Source organism: Vipera ursinii (assembly GCF_947247035.1).
Source record: "Vipera ursinii genome assembly, chromosome: 2".
NCBI classification, from domain to species: Eukaryota; Metazoa; Chordata; class Lepidosauria; order Squamata; family Viperidae; genus Vipera; species Vipera ursinii.
This window is the reverse complement of record NC_139513.1, coordinates 259872005-259892307: the sequence shown is the minus strand read 5'-3', so window position 1 is coordinate 259892307 and position 20303 is coordinate 259872005. Positions and strand designations below refer to the sequence as shown.

The following is a 20303-nucleotide window of genomic DNA, read 5'->3' as shown; positions in this document are numbered from 1 at the left end:
CAACTGGCGCACCAGGCGAACCTGGGCGAAAGCCCCCCTAGTCACAGCTCCTATATGGTCTTCCAAGGTGAGCCGTGAATCTAGGAGGACTCCCAAGTTGCGAGCCCTATCTACGGGGGGTAATAGTTCACCCCCCATAGCAAGAGGTGGAATGTCCGAATAAACCTGAGATGAAGGTATGCAAAGCCAATCAGTCTTGTCGGGGTTGAGTTGAAGTTTGTTTCTCCCCATCCAGACCCGAACCGCCTCCAGGCAATGGGACATCACGGTGAGGGCATCACTGGGGTGGTTTGGGGTCGAAAGAAAAAGTTGGGTATCATCAGCATACTGATGATACCCAACTCCAAAACCACGAATGATCTCACCCAGCGGTTTCATGTAGATGTTGAACAGGAGAGGCGAGAGGACCGACCCCTGAGGAACTCCACAAACGAGAGACCTCGCGGTCGACCTCTGCCCTCCTGCCAACACCGACTGCGAACGTCCCTGGAGATAGGAGGAGAACCACTGTAAGACCGTGCCTCCCACTCCCAATCCCCTGAGACGCCGCAGCAAGATACCATGGTCGATGGTATCGAAAGCCGCTGAGAGGTCTAATAGGACTAGAACAGAGGAATGTCCCCTGTCCTGAGCCCTCCAGAGATCATTCACCAGCGCGACCAATGCCGTCTCCGTGCTGTGCCCGGGCCTGAAACCCGATTGGTACGGGTCTAGATAATCCGCTTCATCCAGGACCAGAGGGAGCTGATGTGCCACCACACTCTCAACAACCTTCACAAGAAAGCGAAGGTTGGAGACAGGATGGAAGTTATTCAATACAGCTGGGTCCAAGGCAGGCTTCTTGAGGAGGGGCCTCACCACCGCCTCTTTCAAGACGGCGGGGAAGCTACCCTCGTTCAAAGAAGCCGATATAACTGCCTGGAACCAGCTGCGTGTCCTCTCCCGGGCTGCATAAACCAGCCAGGAAGGGCACGGGTCCAATAAACATGTGGTGGTGCTCAGCCTCCCCATGATCCTGTCCACTTCCTCCGGAGTCACAGAATCAAACTCATCCCAGGTGGTATCAACAAGACTGCCCGTGTCCTGATCGCCAGACTCTGCCCAGTCAGAGTCCAGACCGGTCCGAATCCGAGCGATTTTGTCCGACAGATGCTGGTTAAACTCCTCGGCACGACCCTGCAAGGGATCCTCCCTCACCTCCTGATTTAGGAGGGAGTGAGTCACCGTAAACAGGGCGGCCGGGCGATTATCTGCGGATGCGATAAGGGTGGCGAAGTGGTTAGACCTCGCCTCCCTTATCGCAGCGAGATAAGACCTAATGTGGGCTCTTAGTCGCAATCGGTCGGATTCGGATCGGCTGGATCTCCAACCGCTCTCTCTCTTATGTGGACTATTATTACAGGAAATCCTCCAGTTATGAAGGCAATTGCGACTGCAATATATGTTGTTAATGCTGCTGTAAAGCACAATATTATATGACTGCATCACCTAGCAACAGTAGTCCAAGCTTCTGTCATAACTTCAACACTATACAGGTCACATTAAGAAGGAAGAGGCAGGATCTTGAGACAATTAGGCTGGCATGTGAAAGCTGGGGGTCAGAGCTATGGACAGATGGGGTTTGCTGTGGGCAGGTGGGGGGTGCCAATGGCAGGGACTCTGGAGCATGGGAGGATGTTGTGGATACCAAGGACAGGCACTCTGGAGTGCAGGCAGAAAAACAGGGCCAGGAAAACTTTGAAATCGTAATCATGTGATTGCAGCTCACTGTAACATTATAACTGCCAGCTAGACACTGAGCATCCAAGTGACTATGGGGACAATGTGATGATTGGAACTGCAAGGGCTGGTTGTAGGTTCCCTATGTTCAGCGCTGTCACAACTTTGAATGGTTAGTGAATAACCCAAGGACTACCTGTATTGATTCTTATCTCTAAAGATATCATGCTATATATCTTTAGAGACTAAATTGATTAGTTAGAATTATAGTGGCATTTAAATGTATTTTAGAGAAAAAATTGGAAAGAAAATAGGGTATTTTTCTATTATTAGGAAGGAACATATTCCTGTTAAATGTGTGTTTTTGTTTTAAATGTCAACCAGGCTAATCTGTCACACGATTCCACCTGACCTAAATTAAGCCTTTGGCTTCTGCCCCAGTTTCATCAGTTTTATAATCCCAGAGTTGTAGTTGGATCTACCTGATTGCTTTGCATTTTGGACCTACTTATCAGCCTGTTAAATTAGTAATTTCAACAATATACGGTAACTAAGCCTTATTTCTTTTTTGTGAACTCTGTACTTTTTGAGGAAAAGCAATCTTAGCACTTAATAAATTTATCCTTACTTTACCTACTTTTGTTCAGAGGGACCTAATTCTCTTAAAAGTGAAGACCTAAAAATACATAAGCTGCTTTCTACAGATATGCCTTGTATAAACAAAGTGTGTGTGTGTGTGAGGGTGTGTGTGTAATTCAATAAATTGAAATAATGGACTCTATCATTTGTCTTGATTCTGTTTCAATGCATGTATTATTAGTTCAGAAACTTATGTTGATGTCAGAGTATGGAAACAAAACAATATGCAGCTGCATTGCTCCATTACATAATAAATTCCAAAGGAAAGAGGCACGTTCATGTGATGTATCTAAGTGTGTATAAGACTTTTTTAAAAAATGGAGATGGCACTGAAAAAAGAAAAATGCCAATAATCTGAAGAGAAGTTGTAGGACAGCTATGTTTATTAATAACATTTGTTATGATATTACCAGACATTTTTTGAACTAGAGAAAGCAAGAAGCTGATAGCAAGTTTGTTTATATTGCTCCTAGTTTTTTGATATCTAAAGCAGGAATATCACCTCACAGATAGGCATGTGGCTTGCCTTTATATCTTTTCATATTTTATATTTTTCATAAATGATACATTACACAACGCTGTGAGTTCCAGGGCTTTTTCATTTAAACGTTGCAGTCAGGGAAATGTTGGAACTTCTCCCCATTTTGGAGAATTGGAAATGAGGAACATAACATTTGTTTTACTGACCATCATCCACGCCGCATTTATCCATTAGAACATTAAATACACGTTCATGATCCAGTCGAATTTTTCTTCGGTCAGCAGCCAGAGTGTGCTCTACGAAATCATGCACAGTGAGAAGCTTGACTGGCTTTAAATTAATCTAAATTTAAAAAAAAAACAGCATCAGCAAGTCATAGTAAAATTATACAATGAACCCATTAACAATAAAAAATTCTTTCTGTAGTAAGCTTAAATAATGCTAAACTAAAATATTTACTAATCTAAAACATAGTAATCATTTAATAAGCAATTTCTAATAATTTATACAATATTCTAAACATGGAAACAAAAATCATGTGAGATTAGCTTTTATTAAAAAAAACTAGAAATGCAAGATGCTAGGGATTATTCTACATCTTTAAACTCTGCAGCTCAGTTTGCAGCCCACTTCACAATGTCCTTAAATAGCTAATGAATTATTGTACTTTGATTTCAATGATCCTCATCAGCTTTAGTGTACAGGTGATTCCCCCTAACTACATCCTTGCAACAAATGGAAGTCATGGAGATATGAAAGATCTTGCATTCATTCATTGCCTCCCCAGATTTGTTCAGGTGATCTTTCAGTGCTGTAGTGCAATGCTGCAGATTTTAGAGATATCCAGGTACACAAAGAAATCTAATTGCCTTTCCATTCTTTAAACAAATCTATCGTAGCAGCACATGTTAATTGAATATTGTCCTAAACCAGTGATGGCGAACCTTTAAAAGACCGAGTGCCCAAACTGCAACCCAAAACCCACTTATTTATCACAAAGTTCCAACATGGCATTTAACCTGAATACTGAGGTTTTAGTTTAGGAAAAAAACATCTCATACATTAACATCTTTTGTCTTAAAAGAAAACCACAATAACAGAGCTTTCAATGATACAAACAACTTTTTATTGAAAGGTAAAAGTTTGCATTTGGCATGCTTTTGAACAATTAATGTGATTTTTGCTGTTGTATGCATACTGATAATTTGTCTAACCTTAGCTCATATTTTGTAACAAATGCAGCACTCAGGTCATCTGTTAGTTTGTTTCTGGTGTCAGATTTGATATAATTCAAAGCAGAAAACAGCTGCTCACAAGCATAAGATGATCAAACAAAATAAGAAAAGCAATCCCAAGTGCTTTTACTGACTTAAAATTATTTGGCAGAGAACTAACTGTGCTGTCCTTTGTCATCCTTGTTTTCACAAGATTGCTCTCAATAAGAGTGAGGCACGCTTTGGCTCCATTTTCGCCAGTAAGAGGCTTGAGAAATGGGTTTTTCCTGCGAAAATTTAGCCAAAAAGCAAGGCGCGCGTACCCACAGAGAGGGCTCTGAGTGCCCCCCTCTGGCACATGTGCCATACGTTTGCCACCACTGTCTTACACATTCTAGTTTACCAAGATCACTGGCAATGGTATATATGAAAATGGACTGTTTTTTAAATAAAAATTTAAATATGGCAGCTTAGGAACAATGCTAATATCTGCAAGCAAAATGAATGTTTGATATTAGTGAATTATAAAAACACATTATTTGAAAAAAGAAATTTCCGGAAGTAATACAAGGTGAAAGAAAATGTTTGGGAAAGTTCAATGAAGTTATTACTCAAAAGTAAAATGTAAAATTTTTCATTATTTTATTGTCAATAATAATGGCTTTGTGGCAAGTTCACAAAGTTAGAGAACAGAAACATTAGAATTTTTCATTGAAATGTTTACCTTCTCTTCTCCTACTGGTTTTGCAACGTATGTAGAGAAAGCCACACAAATTAGTTTTTGAACATTAGTTAAGGGATCCTGTAACGTAACACTGACACCAACCTATGTGTAGATAACAAAGCCATTGTTGAATTCTAGGCAGTTACATAATTGTGAACAAGTGTATTAGTAACAACTATTCTTTTCATCTTAATGAAAATAAGAAGCTCTATCTTTTTCATATATACACCATAACCCCAAGTGACTATGCAGCACTATTAGGATCCCCATCCCAATCCGGACACCATCCTGGCCTGATAATGATTTTACATCCTCCATGGGAAACCCTCGGCTGCCACCTCCTTCCCTCCCACCACCCTGTCCATCAACTACTGGGGGTCGGAACTCTGAATGGCCCAGAGCTTAGCATGGCGGCAGCGGGGATGTGAAAATGGGAAGCTCCTGGCTGCCGCTGCCACCATGCACTCTGCCCACCCACTTGCTTGCTCGCCTGCCCATCGACCCGGCTCTCTTTGCTTGCTTGCTCACCCTCCTGGGCACCTGTAGCAAATTGTCCCTGCAGTGAATTGCCCATGTTCAGTTGTCCTGCAACAACTTGGCAGCAGTGAGTTGGCAGAGGCATCTTGGTAGTAGTGAGGGGGCCATCCCAACCTGGCCACCCCCAGCTGGCCATCCTGAGTTGTCCCATTCCATGCTGTAAATGCCACTGCTAAGCGGGGCATTCATATTCACATCATATCCTGCTTTACAATCACATCACTTTGTGATGGCAATTCTAGTCTTCTAGACATTTGTATTTATTACAGTAATTCAATTTGTTTATTTAAGCTTTATCACATCTTTTATTAGAGGTTTACTGCTATAGCCTCATTATTTTAACTGCACAAACATGTCTTTATAGGACATAGGGCTGAGAATGACTGGCACAGAATCACTTATAGACTAACTTCAGTTTCTATGAAACTGAAAATGTTGAAAAAATGCTTTGTTCAATTATTCAGATATTTAGTATAATGCTGAATTTGGAAAATAAATCTATTAAAAAGGTTTGAAATGAATGAAGAAAAGGCTATCTGTGATGGAATTTACCTGAATTCATATCTTCACTAGATTCATCCTGCCTAAATAATAAAATATAGTATTTCAACTTAAATCAAATAAATACAATATCTTACCTCCATACTGGTAGTGAATGCCCTGTTTACCTTTGCTGTAATGCTGATAATCTGCCCAACTCTGTTTTTTTTTTAAAAAAAAATTACATAGTTACAAAACACATAATTTTATGTTTTGCAATTGCAGAAACTCTAATGTACAGCTAAGTGTTTTGGAAATAACTGTTATAGAAATCATATAATTTCAAATGTCCTATCTTAATATTATGGCCAGAAGTGAAGGGGGAAGGGAAAAAAGACTTTATGGGTCCCAAAAGAGTAAGGATTTCCTCTGCACCAGAAAAATATTGCTGCAAACCAAGGTTGTTGTCCTTTTTCCTTAAATGCCAGTGACAGAGATACTAGTCAGGCAAACTCATTCCACAATTAGTCGCATTTAAAGAAAGAACTTTAAATCTGAAACTAGGATTCATATTTAGAACTATCTAGGTAAGAACTAAATGCCAGTCTGTTTTGTCTGTTTAGCTTAATGTCATGAAGACTGACTGGCAACAGCTCTCCAAAGCCTTAAGACTTTCCACTTTGTATACTATGTTTGTTTTACCTGATCCTACAGACCAACAGTTCCCAACATTTTTCACACCAGGAACCCGTTTTGTGGGAGAATTTTTCCATGGACCAGGGAATGGGGATGGTTTCACTTTTGCATGCACATCTACTGCTCACCTCCAGCTGTGCGGCCTTGTTCCTAACAGGCCACAGACCAGTACAAGTCTGTGACATGGGGGTTGGGGATCCCTGTCGTAGAGACTGAACCCAGGAACCTTTGGAAACTTTACCAAGCCGGACCATTAGTCGCTACATAATTTCAATCAGAAGTATTTTGCTTCACTTAGGGAAGGTAGGAAGTAACTTTAGGACCTTGTTGAAGATGGTATATATTCTCCTGCTTGAGCAAGGGGTTGGACTAGAAGACCTCCAAGGTCTCTTCCAGCGCTATGCTATGCTATGCTATGCTATGCTATGCTATGCTATGCTATGCTATTCTGTCATTGCTTTTGTTCTCTAGAGCCTTGGGTCTCCAAAGAATGTACCTTATCAGAACACACTACATAAACCCTATTTAAATTATTGTGATACCCCATCCAATGATATTCTATGTATGTTTATCATCCAATTTCTATATTGATATTTTTTATTTAAAATTAGAGACCAAAGAAACAGATAAAAAAATTGACCAAAATACCAAATTTAATCCAGTGCTTTCTAATGATCACAATAGAAAAGAATTTATATATTTATAAGAAAACACTGATGGATCTAATTAAACATGCACTATTCTTCTGCAGGAGGGAAGTATGTAGTGGGGTGCCCCAGGGCTCTGTTCTGGGCCCAGTGCTCTTCAACATCTTCATCAACGATTTGGACGAAGGGATAGATGGGGAACTCATCAAATTTGCAGACGACACCAAGCTTGCAGGAATAGCCAACACTCCAGAAGACAGGCTTAAGATACAGGAGAATCTGGACAGACTTGAACACTGGGCGCTATCTAACAAAATGAAATTCAATGGTGAAAAAGTTTCTACATTTAGGCAAGAAAAACCAAATGCACAGGTACAGTATAGGTGGTACCTTGCTCAATAGTAGTAACTGTGAGAGGGATCTCACTTAAATATGAGCCAGCAGTGTGCTGCAGCTGCCAAAAAAGCCAACACAGTGCTAGGCTGCATTAACTGAGGAATAGAATCAAGATCACGTGAAGTATTAACACCACTTTACAATGCCTTGGTAAGGCCACACTTGGAATACTGCATCCAGTTTTGGTCACCACAATGTAGAAAAGATGTTGAGACTCTAGAAAGAATACAGAGAAGAGCAACAAAGATGATTAGGGGACTGGAGACTAAAACATATAAGGAACGGCTGCTGGAATTGGGTATGTCTAGTTTAATGAAGAGAAGGATGAGGGGGGACATGATAGCAGTGTTCCAATATCTCAGGGGCTGCCACAAAGATGAGGGACACAAGCTATTCTCCAAAGTGCCCAAGGGCAGGACAAGAAGCAATGGATGAAAACTAATCATGGAGAGAAGCAACCTAGAACTAAGGAGAAACTTCCTGACAGTTAGAACAACTAACCAGTGGAACAAGCTGCCTCCAGAAGCTGTGAATGCTCCAACACTCGAAGTTTTTAAGAAGAGACTGGACAGCCATTTGTCCAAAATGGTATAGGGTTTCCTGCCTGAGCAGGGGGTTGAACTAGATGACCTCCAAGGTCCCTTCCATCATCATCATCATCATCATCATCATCACCATCATCATCATCATCATCCCTGAGGCTATTTGTTTCAATGTTGGGAGTGTACTACTTCCTTCCACCACAACCAAAGTGCATATTTTTAACACAGACCTTGGGAATTAGAATACAAGGAACATTGCCCTGTCACAGACCATTGCAGTTTCATTTGTAACTGATGAGAATCTTTTCAATGTAGCAGTCTGGGAGCTCTTGCTAAGGATCCAGGAACAAATGGAAAAAGAAGAAAAGAACCTAAAGTACAAATATTTGTGCAATAAAAATGTAAAAATAGGAAATGATTCTATAATGTAGGGGGGAAAGGCCCTCTTTTTTTCTCTCTCTTCTGAAAGGTTGAAAATTCCATGATCCAAAGACACCAAACATAGCTATCCTATATACAAAATAGAATAGTACATAATTGCTCTAAAATATTGCCATATTATAGCCAATTTGCAACATGTATTATGTTCATTTTTCTAGTGAAAAAGCATTTTTGGGTAGGACTCAATTGTCCTGAGAATTTAGTAACATATTTTTTGTTCAAATTTCTGAACCACCCATCTCCTTCAGAGATGGATTCTGGGCAGTGTACAATAAAGTATTAAAATATAAAAACAGTATATAAAAAGATGATAAAACACTATTAAAATTAGTTAAAAGGCAAAGGGGGGGAAGGATTTCCTCAGGGCACTAGCCACAGCTGCACTCCTCATTCGAGACCACAGAGCCATGCTAACTCCTTTTCAAAAGGCCAGGAGAGTGAGGATCTGCCTTACCTCCAGGGGAAGAATATTCCACAGGGTGGGGGCAATTGCAGAAAAAGCTCTTTTCCTTATAATTTACTTTTTCAGAAATCTAAAGAACACACCTAAAATTTATCAAGAAAAAAATCCCTATTTTGGAACACTTTTTGTTATGCTATTGGCAAGTATACCCACCTGTCAAAGGAATCTTGGAAATTAATTTAAATAAATCACTATTGTCCTTTTAATCCATACAAGTGGCTTACAATCTGGAATGTAGTCTTGGCTTTTGGTTAAAATCAAATGTAGCATGTAGGGATGCACTCTGTTTTTGAACATTTTGTTATTTTCCCACCTAGCATCAAATTAAGCTGCAGTCACAAACCTTTAAGTGTTCAATTTTGTGGAACATTTTTACATTTTGTTTTCTTTTTCTTTCACTAAAGATAATTATGCACAGCAGTGCTTCTGGGCTATGTAATCTTAGGTTCAATGCAACTGGAGATGTCAAAATAACTGAATCAGCCCTTTTCCCTTTCAAATGGACTGTACTGCTACATCTGCTGATTCTTCTTCCACTTTTTTCTCATTTCAAACCATTTGGAGGAAATCAACTGGAGTCCATTTAGAGAAAATAACAGAGAATGAAGTTTCTTTCTTCAGTACATGAAAGGAAGTGACTTTCTTGAATAACCATTTTATAAATTCATTAAGCATATACAAGAAATGTGACAATGACTTTTAAATTTATCAATAATGTTCATTATCAGTTCAAAAAATTAAGAATTAAATATCTTTCTAAAAATAATTTAAATTTATTTTTTAAGAATTAAACTGCAAGAAACAAATTAAGTTGCAACTCTCAGATTTTCACAGTGAATGTTTTATTTAATTTTAAGAGTAGAAAAGATCAATATTTCTATAGAAATTTAAATTTTCTATTTTCTTTTAATGCTTTTACAATGAATCATGATCCAAAGTGTCAGTATTTCTATGTTTATCTATACTGATTTAAAAACTATTAAATTATAGTAAGGTTTGATAAGATGTACCTGGCTGTCTCTTCAAACTGTATGTCATCCACTGATGCTGTTACACAGGGAATGCCAGCATGTTTTTCAGCTTAGAAGAAAACAGAGTTTATTAGAGGTAAAATTAAATACTGGGGGAAAAAGTTACAGACATCGTATAAATTTATATCAGCATCCAATAACTTTTAAGCAAGAGTTGGTTTATCTTAAGATATTTTTAAGATATATTAAAGAATGCATTGTTGTATGATAGTTTGTACAATATAAAATAATCCATTGCTGCATGCAACATTCCAATAATTTTCATGAGAATAACATCTACTTATTCAGGCATCTCTGTACAGGCATGCCAAGAACTGTGTTACTATGTCTATATGGTAGGGGGAAAAAGAAAAAAATATGTAATGTTTGTACAATACTAATGCTAAAATGATGAAGAAACTGTTCACACCCTTGCAGCTCAGATAAAATGACCAGTGGACTGACTGAATAATTATAATTTCTGCCTTTCTTTTTCTTGGGTGCAGTTTATATAAAAATTGGGGTGACAAATCAGCTCATGAAATGAGAGTTCTCTGACTGCAGATAAAGGAATACACTTCCTTCTTCCAAGTCAGATGACTCCCTTATCACAGCACTAAATTTCAGAAACCTTATCTGTGGTCTGAGATAACTGGGTTAAACCTGGGAGCTCATACGGGAAAAGCATGCATTTACATTTCATTGTGCTATGCTTCTTTTCTGTTCCTATTAAATAGCTAATATTGATCCAGCAGCACACAAATATAATATGCAAATACCATAAAATGTACTTCTCCCTATTTGGAAAAAAATACAGTCTCTCTCTTTGCCATATTTTGTTATCATGATTTTTAAATGATTTTACATTCTAATTTCAATTTATTCAATTGAGTGCTTCAGAATGCTTCCTTCCATTTCTAGGTTCCCCCCAAAAATCAGTTTTACTAAATATATAATTTTCTCTTGAAAATCAGAATTGGGTAGGAAAGAATGATTAAAGGGTTAAGACTTTATTGTACTGAAGAATACTAAATACTAACTGTCAAAAATAATGTTTTTGGGAAGCAATTTACAATGTTCAAATCATGTACAGTATTGCACAAGTTACCATAAAACTGGGTAAGCAATTTAAATATTACACAGATTTTAAATATTTAAATAAAGCAGAGTAGAATAAATTAGGAACAACTAAGACAATCATAAAAGAACAACCAGCATTAGAACTGTTCTATGGGGAAAAATCTTCCCCTCCATACTGCTTAAAGTAGAAATTTAGGATGCCTACTGTGTAAGTCATTAAAAACATACAAATCCAAGTCTGCAAAAGATTACTGGGGTTTTCATTGGAATTCTTGCTAATCGTATGAATAAAAGTGGACTTGCACTTAATTAAAGCTTTTATTCATAATGTTCTGCTCAGTTTTTGTAAACATCTCTCTCCAAGAGAGTGCAAATTCTTGGTTAGCTAAGGCTTGATCCAGCTAAACAGTTACAAATCTGCCTTATATAAAAATTTAGATAAATATTTATGCTCAATATTATTTCTTAGAAGGGACCTTGGAGGTCTTCTAGTCCAACCCCCTATTCAGGCAGGAAGCTCTATATCATTTCAGACAAATGGTTGTCCAATCTTTTCTTTAAAACGTCAGTGTTGAAGCATTCACAACACTGTGAATGGAGGCAAGTTGTTCCACTGGTTGTTCTTTGTCATCTAAGGAGCTACAAGAATTTATAATTTTCATAGTAAAAGGGAAGAGAACTTTATGTAATGCCAGCTAAGTTCTCAGTTTAGTATGGCAGGTTGATTCTGAATCATGTTTAGCCTATCAAAAAGAAGAATTGGGGGGGGGGGACACCATAACTGCCTTCTAGTACTTGAGGGGCTGTTCTAGTACTTGATAGGTCACAGAGAAAAGGGGTTTATTTATTCTCCAAAGCACCAGAGGACAGGACAAGATGTAATGGGTAGAAACTTGTTAAAGAAACATCCAACCTAAAAGTAAGGAGAAATTTTCTGACAATGAGAACAATTAATCAATGGAAAAGCTTCCCTTCCAGAATTATGGGTGCTTCATCACTGAAGGTTTTCAAAAACAGACTGGACAATCATTTGACTGGAATGGTATAAGGCAGGGGTCAGCAACCTGAAACAGTGAAAGAGCCACTCAGAACCGGTTCCCTCACAAAAGGAAAAACTGGGAGCCGCAAAAAAATGTGTGTGCATGCGCGTACATGCGCACATGTGCAGAACAGGGTTTGACTGAAGAGTTGAACCAAGGCGAGATATGCACCTACCCTGCATATTTGAATTGTTTGGTTGAGCCTTGGTGGAGCAGTGGGCTAATGCCTCCTTAAGTAACACCAGCTGCCTGCAATTAGTGCAGATTCGCATCCCACCAGGCTCAAGGTTGACTCAGCCTTCCATCCTTCCGAGGTAGGTAAAATGAGGACCCAGATTGTTGGGGGCAATAAGCTGACTTTGTAATAATGCCGCTTGGGTGTGTGTGTGAAAGCCCTAATAAGCAGGCATATACATAGAATGAAGGCTACTGCTAAGCTTGTAAGCCGCCCTGAGTCTTCGGAGAAGGGCGGGATATAAATGGAATTAAAATTAAAAAAAACTTTTTTAGTCCCACTTTTTTTTGGGACTGCACATCGCAGAAGACTGGGAGCCGCAGGAGATGGCTGAAAGAGCTGCATGTGGCTCCGGAGCCACGGGTTGCAGACCTGTGGTATAAGGTCTCCTGCTTTGAGCAGGATGTTGGACTAGAACACCTCGAGGTCCCTTTCAACCCTACGATTCTACAGTATGTTCTATGAAGTATTTAATTATGTTTTATAAAGCCTACAAAGCATACACTTCTTAAAATTACAACCAGCAGCTTAGTGTAGATATAAGCAAATCCATGTTGAATGTGTAGGTAAACTGTAAGAACAAAACACAAAGAAATTAATATAAAAATTATTTAATGGAGCTAGAAACTGGAATTAGTGGGTTTGCAATTAAAATATCCCAAAAGGAAGAAAAATTCTTAAAAGAATAATTGTCAAAATGACTTGATACTGGTATTCTTGATTTCCTTCTACATTGCTGTAATAGTTAGTTATAATAGATTAATGTCAGTTTAAATAAACAATTATAATTAATTAATATATTAATATACAATTGAGATATCTGCCATTTAGATTGGAGGCATCTAAAAAGTCAAGAAGTAGAAAATGGGAATCCACAGTTCTAACATGATAATAAGCATGTTTTCCTTTGAATTATTATGATTGGTTGCATAGTCTGCCAAATGTTTAGTCTAGATTTGGCTTTTTTTGTCCCCTTTGTTAAATAGCGGGTTCTTTGGTGCAGAAATGAAGACATGAAACTGAGTACAGGATAACTCATCGTTTATTTTATGCTGGAACTGTACTGAGGCAAATGGCTGCAACCAGCCGCAATATATAGTCTAGCCCCTAGGCGGCAGCCAATAGGTTTGAATCAACCATTGCCGCCTGGGGATAGCCAATTGCAGCACAGGAGACTGGTAGTCTGGGTTGCTGGAAGGCGTTAGCTGCTCCAGCAACCCACGTGGTGTTTCACAAGAGTCCAGTACATAACACCCCTCCCCTCTTAGATCAGACTATGATAACATCAATTAATCTCAACGATTGTCAAGACTCATTATTCAAACACACAAAAGTAAAGTGATAATAATAAAAAAACAAAAAAAACAATGTAGGTTACAATGAGATTAAACAACATCTCAATGATCAGGCTTCCATTTGCAGTAATAGGCAGTTACAACATAGCTCTAGTTTCTGTAGTCTAGTGGCAACAGGTTTTACAACAATATATAGCTCTTTATTTTACAACGTAATCTGCAAGATACAAAAGAGGCTTGTGTGCCCTAGAGGAATGTCTCGGAGTTCCCATCACTTTGTGGTCTACCAGCTTACCCAGTGGGCTGGGTAGATTTGTGTCTCTTTGTGCTCCTGAGTCAAGGGGATTCGATGCACTCTGGCTGGCTTCTCTAGGTTGGCCCACCCAATCTGTTCAGCAGATTAGGCACAGTGGTTGCTGACGGTCAGTTGGCTTGCTTCTTCAGGGGGTCCATGTTCCACTCCAGAGCTCCCCAGTTCTCCCTCTGGTTCCATCTCAGTTAAGAAGGAAAAGTCCTGGTAGTCCATGTGAGGCCTGGCTTGGCCGCAAGTTTGAGGACCTTGGGAGGGACTTATGACGCAGTCCTCGCTTAGTGGCTGTTCTGGAAATTGTTTCCTGAGCTGATCAATGTGTCTTCTGACAACTCGCCCTCCTTCCAACCCCACTTCATAAGATAGGGGTCCGGATGCCTTGGTGATTTGACCAGGAACCCACAGATTCCCATGACCATAGTTCCTGGCCCAAACCCAATCGCCCATGTGCAGTCCCCTTGGGGGTTTTGGTCGAGAGGCTTCTTCTGCCACTCTGTTTGGATGCAACCTGTCCAGTTTAGTAATCAAATGCCTCCCCCAAAGTAGTTCTGCAGGACTTTTACCTGTGGCAGTGCAGGGCGTAGAATGCTGGCAGAGTAAAAAATCTGCCAATCTGTGATGCCAATCACCTGTGACAATGCGCTTGAGTGCCTCCTTCGTTGTCCTCACCATGCGTTCAGCTTGACCATTAGAAGATGGATGAAAAGGTGCAGACGTTGCATGTCTGATGAGATTAGCTCTGAGGAAAGTCTGAAATTCAGCAGCAGTGAATTGGGCCCCATTGTCTGAAACTAAGACATCAGGCAACCCATGTGTTGCAAAGAGTTTTCTCAGCACCTGGATGGTCCTAGCAGTAGTCATGTTAGGAACTGGAATTACTTCCAGCCATTTGGAGTGGCTATCCACTACTATAAGGAAGAGCTGTCCTTGAAAAGGCCCAGCGTAGCCTATGTGAACCCTAGACCAGGAAGTGTGCTTTTCCTCCCACCTGTGAACAGGAGCCTGTGGCATTTCAGGCCTAGATTTCTGGCATGTATAACAACCATGGACTTGAGCCTCAATGTCCTTATCAAGGCCAGGCCACCAGAGGTAGCTTCTAGCTAAAGCTTTCATTCTGACAATGCCTGGATGGCCTTCATGTACTGATTGCAAAACCCTGTCTCTTAGGGAAGTGGGAATTATGACTCTGTTTCCCCATAATATGCACCCTTTATGGGCAGATAACTCATGCCTCCTGACAAAATAGCTCTGAAATTCCAACCAGCCCGTGTATACCCATGACAACACTACACAGTATTTTATCTGTGGCAGTTTCAGCAGCAATGTCCCCTGCATGGAGAGGAAACTCAGGTATGTCCTGTATGGACAATATTCTAGCAGCAGGACCTGGATCTGGATCCATTAGTAGCAGTGGTAGTCTGCTGAGGCCATCAGCATGGCCCATTTCCTTGCCCTGTTTGTGAATTAATTTAAAATCGTATGCAGATAGGAAAATAGACCATCTCAACGTTCTTGGAGAGAGTATGTGGGGGGTTTGTTTGTCTGTTGTGAACAGTCCCAACAGAGATTTGTGGTCAGTGTAGACTGTGAAATCCCTGCCATATAAATAATCATGGAAATTTTTTATTCCAGCAACAATGGCCAGGGCCTCTTTGTCAATCTGAGCATAGTTGCGCTCAGCAGAGGACAAATTCCTTGAGTAAAATGCTATAGGAACCTGTTTCCCATTTTTTTCTATGTGGCTTAAAACTGCCCCCACCCCATAGGGAGATGCATCACATGCAAGACATACAGGTTTAGACTCTTTGTAATGAGTTACAGTGGACTTTTCTGACAGTAGTGCTTTTAAGTCCTGGAAACATTTTTCATGTAAGTTAGTCCATTTCCATGGAGCTTTCTTGTCTAGAAGCCTGTGGAGGAGCTCTGCTATTGCTGCCTTATGAGGTAGAAATATGTGATAGAAATTTAGGAGACCCAAGAAATGCTTGTAGCTCTCCTTTTGATTTGGGCCTAGGAGCCATTTTAATGGCCTTCAGTTTAGAATCAGCGGGGTGAATGCCGTTAGCATCAATGAGGAAACCCAGGAATTCTGTTGAAGAAACCCCAATATTACACTTGTTCTTTTTTAATTTGAGCCTGCTTTGTGAAGCCTCTGCAAAACAGCCCTGAGCCTACTGGACAACACTTCTGGGGATTCCCCTGCAATAAGAACATCATCAAAATAAGACGCCCTGAATACCCTTGAGTGTACACTCCATGATCCCAGGGAAAGTACCTGGTGCACCACTGACTCCAAACTGTAAGCGTTTAACCTTGAATGCCCTTCTGTGAGTCACGATTGTTTGAGCCGCGGCTGTGGCCTCATCAACCAGCAATTGCTGATAGGCCTGTGCTAAATCAAGTTTAGCAAAAATAGTACCCCCTTGCAAAGAGGCTAAAATATGGTTGACCCCTGGGACCAGGTAAGCGTGTTGCTTGAGGGCCTTATTTAATGTGCATTTATAGTCAGCACAAATATGAATTTCCCCGTTGGCTTTAAGTGGAGTGACTATAGGAGTTTCCAACTCCCCCCCATCAACAGGCTGTAACATGCTCTGTTCTACAAGCTTATCAATTTTGGAATCAATTTTATGTTTTAAGGCAAAGGGGACCCTGCGAGGCTTAACCCTGATTGGAACTACATTGGGATCTAGCTTAAATGAGATAGGCGGGCCTGTGTATGTTCCTAGGGCTGAATCAAAAACATCCGCATATTCCTCGCACACTGACATGAAGTCTGCAGTTTGTGTCCGGTTTATGCCAGTAATCTGAATACCTAAGGCCTCAAACCAATCGAGTCCAATGAGACTTGTTCTCTGGCCCCCTACTACTATTACATCCAGGTGTCCCCCAAACCCTTTAAACTTTACCAACAAGGTGGCTTCTCCCTTAACTTTAACGTGAGCATTTTGAAAATCTGTTAGAATTATATCTGAGGGTCTTAGTTTGGCCCAATTGTTACTGCGCCTACACACGAAGTTAAAAGTGTCTTGAGAAATGATTGAGACTGCAGAGCTGGAGTCTAATTTCATCTTACATGGAACTCCTTGTAGCTCTACCAAGAGCTTAAGTTTGGACTTGAGGAGGCGTTGAGCCCCGGTGTGGCATACGCTTCTATGGCTTCTGAAGAATCCCACACTAACTGGACCCTGGGCCCCAGTACCTCTTCTAGTCAGTTCTTCCGACTGGTGTTTGGGTGGCTGGTCTCTCTGGCAGGCTCTGCAAACAACTGCGATGTGGCCTGTCCTTCCGCAAGCTCTACACGTGGCTGAACAAAATCTGCAGTTGGCGCAGAAATGGTTGCCACCACACCCCTTACATCTCAGTAAGAGAGCTGCCCTGTAATTGTCTTCTCACGGCTGGCCGTTGCGGTGTGGCACGTTGGGTTGCTTTTGGAGTCGGTTGATTTCAGGTTCTTCTTTCTCGAAGAGTCCTTTGGTGCGCTTGGAGTCCTCACGGTGGACCGTTTCTTCTAACTTTGTCAATTTGGTGGGCTGTACGGTTTGAACGGCGGCCCCGGCAGTTTCGTCAGCCATCACCTCATCCTGTGCTTCAGAAAATGTTAAATTAGGCCTAGCAAATAGTCTCTGCTGAAGCGTTCTGTCCCGTAGGCCATAGACGAGCCGGTCTCGTAGATGCTCTTCTAAATTTGAAAACTTACATAGGCGTGCGGCCTGCCTTAGGCCCGCAATGAACTCTGATGCTGTCTCCCCGGGAAGCTGCACTCTCTGGTCGAACTTGAATCGCCAAGCCATCTCAGACATCCTGGGCTGGAAGTGCCCAGTTAGCCTCTTTTTGAGATCTGTGTAAGAGACCGCTTCCATTGGTGTCGGCGCGAAAAGGTTCTCGGCTAAATCAAAGGTAGCTGGGCCACATACGCAGAGTAGCGTTGCGGCCTTCAGTCCTTCTTCCGCAATCTGGTTGGTTCTGAGGTAATTTTCTACCTGCTATAGATATGATGGCCATTCCTCTGGGTGTTTTATGTCGAACTCTCTCAATTTGCCAACCTTCGGCATTCTTCTTTCTAGTTCCTGAGATATTCTGGATCCTGCTTCTAGGCTTAGGGAATGAGTCCTCTGACTACAAGGCCGCTAGTGTAGCTTGCTAGCCAGCCTTGAGGGGGGAGGGGAAATGCCTCTTCCCTGTGGCATGTGCTGCCTTTCCCTCATGGACTTCAGCTCTTTAATCAGCAAAGCAGGATCCCACCTTCGTTGCCACTAATAAATAGCGGGTTCTTTGGTGCAGGAATGAAGACACGAAGCTGAGTACAGGATAACTCATTGTTTATTTTATGCTGGAACTGTACTGAGGCAAATGGCGCAACCAGACGTAATATATAGTCTAGCCCCTAGGTGGCAGCCAATAGGTTTGAATCAACGATTGCCACCTGGGGATAGCCAATTGCAGCACAGGAGACTGGTAGTTTGAGTTGCTGGAGAGCCGTTAGCTGCTACAGTAAACCAAGTGGTGTTTCTCAAGAGCCCAGTACATAACACCCTTATCAAGTCCTTCCCAAGGGCCTGGAGTAGGCAGATGTTGCTATTTAATCATATTAAAGGTATGTCACAAGATGTAAACTGTTTCAAGCCAAACTGCTTTTTGCAATTGATTGATGGTGATTTTGTTAATGTGCACTGGGCTAGGATGTGGGAGATGATGAGTTCACATTCCGCCTTAGCTATGAAAGCCAGCTTGATGATTTTGACCAATCATTTTCTCTCAGCCCAACCCATCTCACAGGGTTGCTGTTGTGGGAAAATAGGGGGAGGAAGGTGTGTTGGATATTTTTACTGCCTTGAGTTAATGAAAACACAATAAAGTCAGGATACAAATAAATAAATAAAATGGCAGTTTTATTATTTATTATAATTATATATAATTTATTGTTATTCCTGCAGCTTTTATCCAATTAAACTGTCAGACATTAAATCACCATTCCCCAATCTATGGACATCCATATGAACTGGGACTGCAGTTCCAAGATGCACCAACCAACCAAGATAAACCAATATGCCCATAATCTGTTAAGCACTGTCATATATAGTAATGGTTAAGGACCAAAGTTGTAAAGTAGTTATTCTGTAAATAACAGGGATGCTTATTGTTGCTGGTTTCTTAAAGTCTGTTAAAAATATTGTTTCCTCATACAGTACAGAATGTTCTTTAGTCCAGATGAATTATTTCATGAATTCAATTGCACAGTATTTGGATTGCCCAGAAAATTATCAGGGGCTTTATACTGAATATTCCAGAGTGGATGGGTAGATAGATAGGTAAGTGACGTTAATGGTAAAGTTACAAATAACTACAATAATCGAAAAATGAAGAATTATTGTCCAACCCAATTTAAAATGTCTGAAAAACAGAACTACTAACCTTAGCAAGAATCCTTCAGTAAATAATAGCAGACAAAAAAAAGTCTGTTTGCTAAAGTTGCCAAGCCAAGGTTGAGAAATGCTGGGTTATATAATAGTAGTTTGTTTTCCTTTGCTGTTTTATTTGATTATTGCAACAAATGGTTTTCTGCGGTCTTCCTCCCCCCCCCACCCACCACCGAGCCTGCTGATGGGATCCCCAATGCGCGTCGCTCTAAGAAGGAGGTGCTCCGTGAGAGGAAAGAGGGGCTTTGCTCTTACCGGCCAGGCACGCCGTGGTATCGATCCACTTGAGAAGCTGACCGGGGCTGAGCTCGCCGAGGTGGTTCGTGTGAGCGGTAAGGAGGGTATGGCACATGTGCACTTGCGCGCTCGCCATGGCACCGTCTCCTTCGCCGGCGAGCTTTCTTTTGCCGCGGCGCCTCCGAGAGCAGATGCCGCCCGGAGTTTCGCATTCCCTCCCCCGGTTCTGTGGCGCTCAGGCGTGATTAATGTGCTCCGGCACGCTTCTGGGCCTCTTAAGCAAGCCGGTCGCACCTTCCAACCCGGCTGTTCGCTTTTACCACGGGTGGAAGGAGTGCGGCAGTTTCACCTTTCCCCTCATTCCCGAGCTGTGGCAGGTGGCTGCGAACGAGGTATGGCTGCGTCGATTCAGCTCCTACGAAATAATTGGAACGAGTAGCGAGGCGAGGCGCATCGTTTAAGCCAGACGATTTCAGCTACCGCGCTGCTTGACGACTTTTCCTGGAATTGCCTTCTCCAACCCCGAAGCCTTTCAAGTCTGTTCCGATGCCTCTTGCAACAACTCCCATGCAGGCTGTATAATAACAATAACAGAGTTGGAAGGGACCTTGGAGGTCTTCTAGTCTAACCCCTTGCCCAGGCAGGAAACCCTATACCATTTCAGACAAATGGTTGCCCAATCTCTTCTTAAACTTTC

The 20303-nt window shown here is 41.2% G+C and overlaps 1 protein-coding gene across 1 annotated transcript in view; it reads right to left on the bottom strand.

Annotated features, from left to right (window-relative positions):
• The window catches only part of ACOT12 (acyl-CoA thioesterase 12), a 37857-nt gene extending 18042 nt beyond the window's left edge, over positions 1 to 19815 (bottom strand). Inside the window, exons 1-5 of the mRNA XM_083353512.1 lie at positions 19625 to 19815; positions 9990 to 10059; positions 5953 to 6013; positions 4778 to 4879; positions 3046 to 3181 (exon numbers count right to left, since the gene is read on the bottom strand). Of these exons, the coding sequence (XP_083209638.1) occupies positions 3046 to 3181; positions 4778 to 4879; positions 5953 to 6013; positions 9990 to 10059; positions 19625 to 19742 (487 nt within the window). The 5' untranslated portion in view covers positions 19743 to 19815. The remainder of the gene's footprint in view (positions 1 to 3045; positions 3182 to 4777; positions 4880 to 5952; positions 6014 to 9989; positions 10060 to 19624) is intronic.
• Positions 19816 to 20303: the final 488 nt, after the last annotated feature.